Genomic DNA, 10,783 nt, shown 5'->3' on the forward strand with positions numbered 1-10,783 from the left:
GGTGTGAAAATGATATGACTGGTGTTCCGCGTCATATTGCGGAACACCGACTTAATGTAAATCCAGTTTTAAAACCTGTGGTGCAGAAGCATAGAGGCATGGCCCCAGATCATGTGAAATGGCTATGTGAAGAGGTAATAAAGTTGGTCAGAGCTGGAATTTTACGCGAGGCTCAATACCAATCATGGATTGCGAATCCAGTATTGGTAAAAAAATCCTGATGGTTCATGGAGAACGTGTATTGATTTTAAGGATTTAAATAAAGCGTGCCCTAAGGATAATTATCCGCTTCCAGAAATTAATTTAAAAGTGGAATCTTTGCACGCTTTTCCATATAAATGTTTTTTGGATGCGGCAAGGGTTTATCACCAGATCCCAATGGCTAAAGAAGATATAGACAAAACCGCTTTTCATACTGGCAAAGGCATATTTTCCTATATAATGATGCTTTTTGGTTTAATCAACGCGGGTGCGACATATCAACGTTTAATTAACACCGCATTCGAAAAAAAAATTGGGCTTAATCTTGAGGCTTATGTTGATGATTTGGTGATCAAAAGTGCAACGCAAGAGCGAATCGTAGAAGATATGCGCGAAACATTTGACACATTGCGGAGAATAAACATGAAGCTTAATCCACTTAAATGTAGTTTTAGCAAAACAGAAGGAAAGTTTTTGGGATATCTAGTTACAGAACAAGGTATTCAAGCTAATCCAAAAAAGATTGCGGCTATTGAAAATATGACCGCGCCGAGAACGGTTAAAGAGGTGCAAAGTTTGACGGGAAAGTTAGCTGCATTAACGCGTTTCTTGTCTAAAGCTGCTGAAAGACAATTGCCATTTTTCAAAACTTTAAAAGGCTGCTTAAAACAAAAAAGCTTTGTTTGTTCAAGCGAAGCAGAAGCTGCATTTCAAGAAATGAAGAAGTTGTTAAAAACTTTGCCTACATTAATAGCGCCAATTGATGGCAAAATTCTATACCTTTATATATCAGTGGCAAATGAAGCTTTTGGTTCAGTTTTAATCGCGGAAAAGGATAAAATACAAAAGCCTGTGTATTTTGTCAGTAAAGCCCTTACGGGAAGTGAAATAAACTATGCGCCGATTGAGAAGTTTTTATACTCGCTTATTTTAACATCGCGAAGTCTAAGAAGATATTTTTAGGGGCATCCAGTACATGTGTTAACCAATATGCCGATCAAGCAAGTCTTAACAAAACCAGAGATATCTGGCAGACTTGCGTTGTGGGCAGTAGAGTTGGGTGCTTATCAAATATCTTACCTTCCGCGAAGTGCTGTAAAGGGTCAGGTTATGGCGGATTATCTCGCTGAAATGTCTGGAGAGTTAGAGGTGATTAATGAGCGTACAGCGTTAAAACCGGTAATGGGCGAAACTTGGGATTTATTTATTGATGGTGCTACATGTGCAGAGGGCGCAGGTGCGAGTTTGGTTTTGGCAAGCCCAAGTGGTGAGAGCATACATACGCGTTGCGTTTTAATTTTGATGTGACAAATAATGAAGCGGAGTATGAAGCGATACTTGCTGGTTTAAATATTGCACGAAGAATGAAAATAACCAAGTTACGGGCATTCACAGATTCGCAGTTAGTAGCAAATCAGTTTAATGGATCTTTTGAAGCACATGATTCTTCAATGCAGAAATATTTGCAATTATTGAAAGATTTGGCAGAGCGGTTTGAATATTTTGAACTCGTGCAAGTGCCAAGAAGTCAAAATAAGAAGGTGGATGCTTTAAGTGAATTGGCTGCTTTAGCGTTTTCACACTTTCAAAAATAAGTTTGGGTTGAGAAATTGCCAAGCAAATCAATAGATAATGACTTAATGGTTGCGTCTGTTGAAGAGTAACAGTCAAATTGGATGGAAACAATTTTGCAATACATTCGCAGTGATATCTTGCCAAGTGATAAGCGCGAAGCTCGCCTAGTAAGAGAGCGAGCACCAATGTATATCATTCAAAATGATATCTTATATCGCAAATCATACTGTGGTCCAATGATGCGATATGTTGGACCAATTGAGGCAGAAATAATAGTTGATGAAGTGCATAGCGGTTCTTGTGCACTGCATTCAGGCTATAAAACTATTACTGCGAGAATTATGCGGATGGGTTACTTTTGGCCATCCATGTATCGCGATGTTGCAAAAATTGTTAAGAGATGTAAAAGTTGCCAAAGGCATGCTCCTCAAAATCGAATGCCAAGGCATAATATGATTCCTGTCAATTCGCCAAGGCTATTTCACAAGTGGGCTATTGACATTGTAGGGCCATTTCCTGTGGGACCTGGCAATGTCAAGTTTCTAATTGTGGCTATTGATTACTTTACAAAATGGGTGGAAGCTAAGGCGGTTCGCACTATCACTGGTGTGCAAGTGCGAAACTTTGTGTGGGAATACATTGTTTGCAAATTTGGTATTCCGCGTGAATTGGTTAGTGATAACGGTGCACAAATAGCGAAAGATCCTTTTAAGACATGGTGCAATGATTTGAATATAATACAAAAATTTACATCAGTGGTGCATCCACAGGCTAATGGATTATGCGAAGTAACCAATCGCGATATTGTAAATGGCATTAAAAGGAGGTTATGCGAAAAGCGAACCGGTTGGGTGGATGAATTACCCAATGTGTTGTGGTCACATCGCACTACTTTCAAGAAAAGCACAGGGGAAACACCTTTTAGTTTGGTGTATGGCTCTGAGGCAGTAACACCCGCTGAAATTCTTGTGCCAACGCATAGAGTCGCTAACTTTGAAGAAGAAGCAAACAATGATGCATTGGGAGACAATTTAAATTTCATTGAAGAGCGAAGGTTAATGGCTGCTATCAGAGAAGCGAATAATAAACAGCAGATCACTAAGTATTATAATAAATGAGTACGAGCTTTGTCTTTCGATATAGGTGAATGGGTACTGCGAAATAATGAGGCAAGCAGAGCAGAAAAGCTTGGCAAATTGGGACCTAATTGGGAAGGCCCTTATCAAATTGTAGCAATTAATGAAGTAGGTTCATATAAGCTCGCGGATGTGGATGTGCAAACTTTACCTAATGCGTGCATGCTATTTTACTAAAGCGATATTATGCATAACTCTGCGCAAAGTTATATGTAAACTAAGATGCATATGCGTAATGTGCAAAATTAGCTTTAAGGCTTACAGTTGATATTCTTTTTATGTCTTCTAATTTTTAATTTTTACAAGTCTTGATCACGCTTGTAAGAATTTCAGAATTGGCATTAGAAAGAATATGCGAAATATTTACTTGTGAAATGCAAATGATTATGAAATGTTTTATACTTTGTTTCATAATGTTGTGATATTTTGCAGTGTTTTGATAGCAAAGTGATGAAAATGTCCACTTTGGCAGCAGAAATTATTGTGAAAGGAGTTTATATCCTAAGTGTTTGATTTAGCCAACGCTTAGATGCTTCGCAATGCTAATTGATTGCCTAAGGATCATTACGGCGGACTTAGAAGATTCATAACGTATAAATATATACGCATACAGATTGTTTCGCAAAAGTACACATTTATTATGTGCACAATAATAAAAGTTGGAAATTGCAAAGGACAAGTCCGTGCTATGAATATTTGATAATGAAAGCGCTATATAAATAAAAGTACTTGCAAATATAAGAAAAAGTGAAATTTTATTAATAATGACGCAGAGGCAGCTGCGTGCTATTATACAAAGTGAGTTTCTACTCCATGGTTAAGTCAAGCTTGATGATGTCATCTATAGTGACATCCTCTCACTCGCTTATTACGGTTATCTTAGGGAGGGGAATTTCGGCTATGCCCTGCTGAGCAACTGCGTATGCTGATTTCGCCTCTTTTAAGGAGCAAAGGCGATCAACAATAGCAGATGGTAGTGGATCTGGTAGTGGGCAGTTGATGGCAATCTCGTCCATAAACTCTACCCTCTCGCGAAGTTTTAATGCGGTAGCGAATATTGAAAAATTCGTGGAAACAGTCTTGGAATTGAGAATTTTCCTGGCCAATTCGGGGAGATGTTTGCGGAGCTTGGTGAACTCAAGCTCCGCATAAGCTTTAGAAGCTAAAGTGCTATCCCGCTCTGCTATAAGCTTCGCCACATCCTCTGACATCGATTTAATAGTGGCTTGTAAATTGTTATCTTTCTCAGTCGCAGTAGAAACCTGTTGTTTCACGTCATCAACGGTGGTTTCTGCTGTGGTGAGTTCGTAGGAGAGGTCAACATAGCGTTTCTCGCTGTCCGCAGCTTTGGCCTTCTCGATATGATATTTTGTTTTTCAGCCTTAAGAACGTTGGAAAACCGTTCTTGACGACAAATCATATCATATGCAGAATTGAAGCACATGTAGAAATTTTGAACATAACTGTTATGCGCATCCAGCATAGAGAGCTTAGAGAACTCACGGCGAAGCTCGACGGGGATTGCTAACTTCATCTGTTGGCACTGATCTAGAGCAGAAGCAGCTGAAGCATAAGTGTATCCTGATAAACCATCAATCCGCACCCCGTAAGAGTCGGGTGGAGTGCGGAACAACTCTGTGATCTGATCAAGAGTGTTTGGGCTCGCAAAAATGGGACCACCAGTGGAATCGCCTGCAAGATAAAGCAATTGGTTAGCTAGCGAAACAAATGAATAATGCATGTTATTCACATGAAACAATAATCGCGAAGTACCAGTTTGCTGGTACCCTCCGTAATCCGGCGTAATTGGATTATCGAAAAGAGTGGTGTCTTGTTGTTTGAGCTTTTTACTTTGTGATTGTAACGACGTCTGTAATGGTCGCTTGGTGGAGCTTGGCTTTGAATAAGGAGATTTGGAGGTTAAGTCGACAATTGGAATGGATTGTTTCTCTTTCGATGATGCCGATTTAGCCTCCGTGCTTGTTAATAGTTTGGTGATCAACGTTTTTTGGTTAACCTTGCTATCAACCTCGTCGATTTTCATTTTTGGAATGAAGGTAAAGTTATGAATAAAGAAGAAAGTTGTAAAGGCTAATCGAGAATTTGATTAATTGCGAAGTAAGTCATAATAAGGAAGTGGGAAATTTGTTATTTTGGTCCACGGTATATATAGGGGATGCAAATGTAGTCCTTGGTTGTGTTGTTTGTCCATTGAGATAATTCAAACGGTAACTTAGTTTGCTGTAATGGTAACAAAGGTAGAGCGAAAATGTCTCAATGCGAGTAATGGTTATGACAACTGCAAATTTTTTAGAGTTTATCATGATACATCTGTTATGCGAGATGTATCATAATAAACTGGGGGGACTTGTTCATATACATAGCATTGTATATGTATATTTTATTTGCTAAAGGCTAAAAGCAGAATTGCGTGAACTATAATCTAAAGACTGCGGGTCATTTCGCTAAATTTCCACGGATAGTTAAGTAATATGCAGATCGCGAATGTTTAGAATACTATAAATAGAGAGCATGGGCTCTCATTTATGGGTTGTTGATTCTCTGCCATTTGTCCAAGCCTTTGTGATTTCCACTTGTGATCTTGCCCAAGGGATTTTTACATCGCGATAAGGTTGATCACTTGATTGCTAAAGTGAAAAATGATCATCGGGGCCCAAAATAATCATCAAACATCCCATCCTCCATCATAACATTATGGCACTCAATTCGTAATTAAGTAATTCATTAATTATGGATTGATCATCTGCCACAAGGACAGGTGCTTTTCTGTATCAAGGCAGTGTATAAATCCTGATACCTTTTGGCTTTCTGGTAAATCTGGTATTTTAGCCACTTCCTTTGTATACCTATCAATAATCTCACCCAAGGATTCTTTGGGTTTCTACTTTATGCCGTGGCATTCCACATGCGTTCTTCTTCGTGCATGCAGACTATGAAAATTAAGTAGAAACCGAGATCTTAAGTCTGCATAACCTATTATGCTTCTGGGAGTTAAATTGTTGAACCACTCCCGCGCCATATGACATGCTACTGCGCCCCCCCAATTGTGGGTTCTTGTCGTTTCCTTAAACCTGTGTAGGAAGTCATCAAGGTCGGACAACCCGTCGTAACTTCCTAATGTTAGCGGTATTACAGGTGCTAGAGAAAACGGATGATTCGCTATATGTGCGGCAAATTTTTCAGTAGTGGGAGCCACTTCTAGAGATTGCCTTGCTTTATACCCTTGCATCACTGCAAACCAGTTTTGCATAAACTCCTGGAATCGCGTTGGCTCGTTAGGTGCTTGCGCTAGGTGTGGAGGTGCAACTTGCTGCAATTGTGAAATAAAATTATTCGAGCTGCTTGGCTCCAGCGGGTTATAAGGCGCACTCTCCTGATCATCCTGATGCTGAGTTTGCATTAACCCACCTACATTTGGTTGGGGTGGTGCATAGGTCATCTTTGCTTGCAGTGGCGCTACTGTGATATACGAACCATCTAGGTTTCTCAAACCCAATCTTCTAATTTCTTCCTGTGCACTTACTGGGGTAACCCTCAAAGTTTGAGTTTCTGGTTCGATCGTTGTGATAATTGGAATTGTTCCTACATACGTAGTTTTTGCTATTAGCTTGGCACTACTTGGCGGAGATTCATACCTGTCGTCTATTTCTTTAGAGCGTACATAGTTAGTGTGGGCTGGAGATCTGAAACTTATTTTTCCGGAGACTTCATGCGCCCCATTTCTGTTTCTTTGAAATGTACATAACTAGTTTCTACTTGTGGGGGCGTATCTTCCCCACCGCTCTGCAGCCATTCACTTTCTGTCTCCGCCATGGTCGGAGGAACCGTTTTTTACATCTCGGCGCTTGTCGGCCCTGTTAGGATAGCCTCTATCGAAGGGGGTTTTGACACCTTTTTCCCTTCTAGCACAGATGCCTGTTTTGATGTTTGTACAGGTGTTCGTTGACCTGTAAATGCCTAAAAAGTCAGCTTCGAACCTTTGTTGCCCGCCATTGATCTGAATTAGGTGAATAACCTGAAATTGACCAATTAGTGTGAACAAAAAATATTTTATGGAAAATGCAAAAACGAATTATATATTCAATGTGAAATTCCTTTTTGTTCATGTAACCGAGTCCCACAGATGGCGCCAAATGATCAAGCATATTTTCACGAGGTCAAGGTGAACTTACGCTTGAGTGCATAGTAGGGTTTAAGGACTAACAACATTCGGACCTCCGACACTTAGTCGTGGATAACCCATATCGGTATTGTTTTGATTCTGACAGGGTGGTCGATTTGAGAGTCCACCAACAACCTAGCATACGAGGTTGAGTGGCCCAAAGACATGAAGGTTTTATAGTTTGAGACATACCTGAAAGTCTTAGAGATCGTATGAAGCTTTGTTCGTACGAAGATTTGTATGATGTGGTTTACGTATGAGTAAACGAATGAATGTGTATATGTTTTTAGGGTTTATGAGCTATGTATTTATAGGCTCACGAATTAGGGTTTCGGTAGAATCTCTTCCCTAATTAAATGTAATCTTATCCTAACTAACTTTCGTTATTTAAGGAAAGAAATCCGAACTGATTATACCGTACATTCTTTTAGAATGTACTGGACCCCTATGCAAGTATACGAAACTTGCATCAGATGGTATAGGCGTATATAGTGCGGCTATACCCGTGCCATATCTCTGACATGGCAATTTACATGCGGTTTAGGACTTTGGATGCGTAATCCGCATAGTCTTGTGGATGTGCATATCATTAGTAAAGTAATACCCAATCATGTAAAGCCTAAAATGCATCCTTAGGGTTATAAAAACCCATAAATAAACCAAGACATAGATTAATAAATTTACTCGTCATGTCGGAAAAGGTAACTTAAAGAAGTCAAACTAGACAACTTTAGGTCGAAAAGCTAGAGTTGTGACGATATACAAGTCTAAGGTTTATGAAAATAAGTTAGGGTTTAGGATGATAAGCTAGGGTTTTAGGATTTTATGCAAAATGTGTGAAGTAATACTTAGTCAGGTAAAACCTAAATGCAACCTTAGAGTTATACAAACTCTAAAATAAACCAAGACATAGATTAATAAATTTACTCGTCATGTCGAAAAAGGTAACTTAAAGAAGTCAAACTAGATAACTTAAGTCAAAAAGCTAGAGTTGTGACATTACCTACCCGTTAAGAAAACTTTCGTCCTCGAAATTTAGGAGGTACTTTGATTATCGAATAAATGAGGATATTTCTGCCTTATATGGTCCTCATGTTCCCACGTGAACACTGGACCTCTCCGAGCATTCCAACGAACTTTAACAATTGGGATTCTACTATGTTTCAGCTTCTTCACCTCACGATCCATCACCTCTACTGGTTCCTCAACCAAATACAACTTGTCATCGATACTTAGTTCTTCTAAAGGAATTACTAAATTCTCATCCGACAAGCACTTTTTCAAGTTTGAGATATGAAAAGCATTATGAATGCCACTAAGCTCTTGTGGTAATTTCAATCATCCTTTCAATAACTTCCAAAGGTCCTACATATCTCGAGCTCAGCTTTCCTCGTTTCCCAATCCTTATCACACCTTTCCATGGAGAAATTTTTAGCATAACTTTATCACCCACTTGAAATTCTAAAAATTTCCTTCAGACATCGGCATAACTCTTCTGCTTACTTCTCGCCGTCTTTAATCTTTCCTGAATCTGAAAGATCTTCTCAGTTGTTTCTTGGATAATCTCTGGTCCTGTCAATTGTAAATCACCAATCTCGCTCCAACACAATGGTGATCTACATTTCCTTCCAAACAAAGCTTCAAATGGTGCAGCCTTAATACTCGAGTGATAACTATTGTTATACGAAAACTCAGCTAAAGGTAAATTCTTATCCCAGCCACTTCCAAAATCAATTACACATGCTCGGAGCATGTCTTCAAATTTCACAATAGTTCTCTCACTCTGTCCATCAGTTTGGGAATGATAAGCCGTACTCATGTCCAGACGAGTACCTAGGGCTTTTTGCAAAGATTGCCAAAATCTTGAAGTAAATCTGCTATCTCGGTCAGAGATAATAGAAACTGGAACTCCATGCCTAGAGACAATCTCCTTGATGTAAAAGTTAGCCAGCTATTTCATCTTGTCGGTTTCTTTCATGGGTAAGAAATGTGCAGATTTCGTAAGCCGATCCACTATTACCCAAATGGTGTCATAACCCTTCGCAGTCTTCGGTAATTTTGTAATGAAATCCATTGTAACTATTCCCATTTCCATTTGGGAATCTCAGGTTGCTGCAATAACGCTGATGGTTTCTGATTATCGGCCTTGACCTTTGAACATGTCAAGCACTTCCCAACATAAGTTGCAATCTCAGCCTTCATGTTCGGCCACTAATAGAATTCCTTTAGTTCATGATACATTTTCCCAGACCCTGGATGAATTGAATATCTCGTCTTGTGTGCTTCATCCATCACAAGCTCTCTCAATCCAACAAACTTCGAAATCCAAATTCTGTTTGCAAAATATCGGGTTATGTTAACTTCAAAGTTCTTATCCTTCTCACTAATTCCTTCATTCTTCACGTTCTTTTCCTTCATAACTTCCAATTGTGCATTTTGAATATGAGACACAAGGTTTGTCTGAATAGTCATATTCAATGACCTAACTCTCACAGGTTTATGTAGCACCCCGCCAAAAATTGTCATTGACGTGGATGCTAACTCTGGTTCCAGTGCTTGGTCTTGACCTCTAAGCAACAGCAAAGTTCTAGGAGAAGCAATAAGTACCTGAGAATAAACATGCTAAAGCGTCAACACAATGGTTGGTGAGTTGATAGGTTTTTGTGCAATGTATAAAATTTACAAAAATTTCAGTCTCAAAAAGTTTGAAATAGTTTAAAACAGTAATACAAATATCAAATTCTCGAGTCCATAAATGGTATGATAGTAAAACAGATCACAAGATCTCAACTTCATAAATAGTTTAGAAGTAATATGATTTCAAGCTTTCTAGTACGAGAATAAGATCGTAGTTCATAACATATCAAGTTTGTAAACATGTTCCACGGTTTATAAGATTTCACAGTTATCACGGTTTCCATACAGTTTCAAAGTGTATATGTTTCCTGAGCACTCGGTAACAATGCTTAACACCAGATGTAGTACCTTACATGATTTCCTTTACCCTATATTGGACTATACACTATGCAAAATGTATTGTGTCAAAGTAACTAGCACCACAGTTAAAGGTAGGGTGAGGTTGTCAAACCTAACAGATCTGCTCTAGTGATTCGTGCTTACAAGTCACTGTAATTAATACTACTGAGTTAAGGGCTTTTTAGCATAAAACTCACATATAACAAACTTCGAAATGCATCAAGTGTTATTTAATAATAAGAAAGTTTATAAAACAAACTTTATAAATAAAGCATAGTAAAACAGTACGCATGTTTTAGAAAGCATAAAACATGTATATAAAAAGTAAGCATGATTTTTCAGCCCAAAAGTATTTGAAAAAGGGAACAATGAAACTCATAATGGATGCAACACGGTGCGAAGCTCAGAAAGTGCGGTTTAGATAGTTTACGGTAATCCGGACTTGAGACCAAATGAATATTATGAGGTTAGAGGTCTTACTAATTAATATAGTAATTAGATTAGGTTTAAGATCAATCCCTTAAGTAATCTTACATGTCCAATTCGGTTCTCGGTTTCAAAAGTTACTAGTTCATAGTTTTAAGAATAGACTGTTTTCGACTACTTTTATCATGACATAAGTGTAGGTGTTTCTATGGATCTAGACATCCATTTTAAGTGAATTTACTATCTCTGGGGATCTCTTTGAGTATAGGTTCTAAACATGTAAGGT

The 10,783-nt window shown here is 38.6% G+C and overlaps 1 protein-coding gene across 1 annotated transcript; it reads left to right on the forward strand.

Moving 5' to 3' along the window:
• Positions 1–1,191: 1,191 nt before the first annotated feature.
• On the forward strand, positions 1,192–1,796 carry LOC139875431 (uncharacterized). Its single transcript, XM_071862767.1, has 2 exons — positions 1,192–1,438; positions 1,522–1,796. Exons 1-2 carry the CDS (start codon positions 1,192–1,194, stop codon positions 1,794–1,796), a joined length of 522 nt encoding a protein of 173 aa, XP_071718868.1.
• Positions 1,797–10,783: the final 8,987 nt, after the last annotated feature.

Source organism: Rutidosis leptorrhynchoides, chromosome 11 (genome assembly GCF_046630445.1).
Source record: "Rutidosis leptorrhynchoides isolate AG116_Rl617_1_P2 chromosome 11, CSIRO_AGI_Rlap_v1, whole genome shotgun sequence".
Classification (NCBI taxonomy): domain Eukaryota; kingdom Viridiplantae; phylum Streptophyta; class Magnoliopsida; order Asterales; family Asteraceae; genus Rutidosis; species Rutidosis leptorrhynchoides.

Coding starts and splice junctions, on each gene's coding strand:
- LOC139875431 (XM_071862767.1), top strand. CDS start 1,192: ATGCCGATCAAGCAAGTCTTAACAAAACCAGAGATATCTGGCAGACTT. Junction 1,439..1,521: donor TACATGTGCAGAGGGCGCAG/GTGCGAGTTTGG, acceptor CAAATAATGAAG/CGGAGTATGAAGCGATACTT.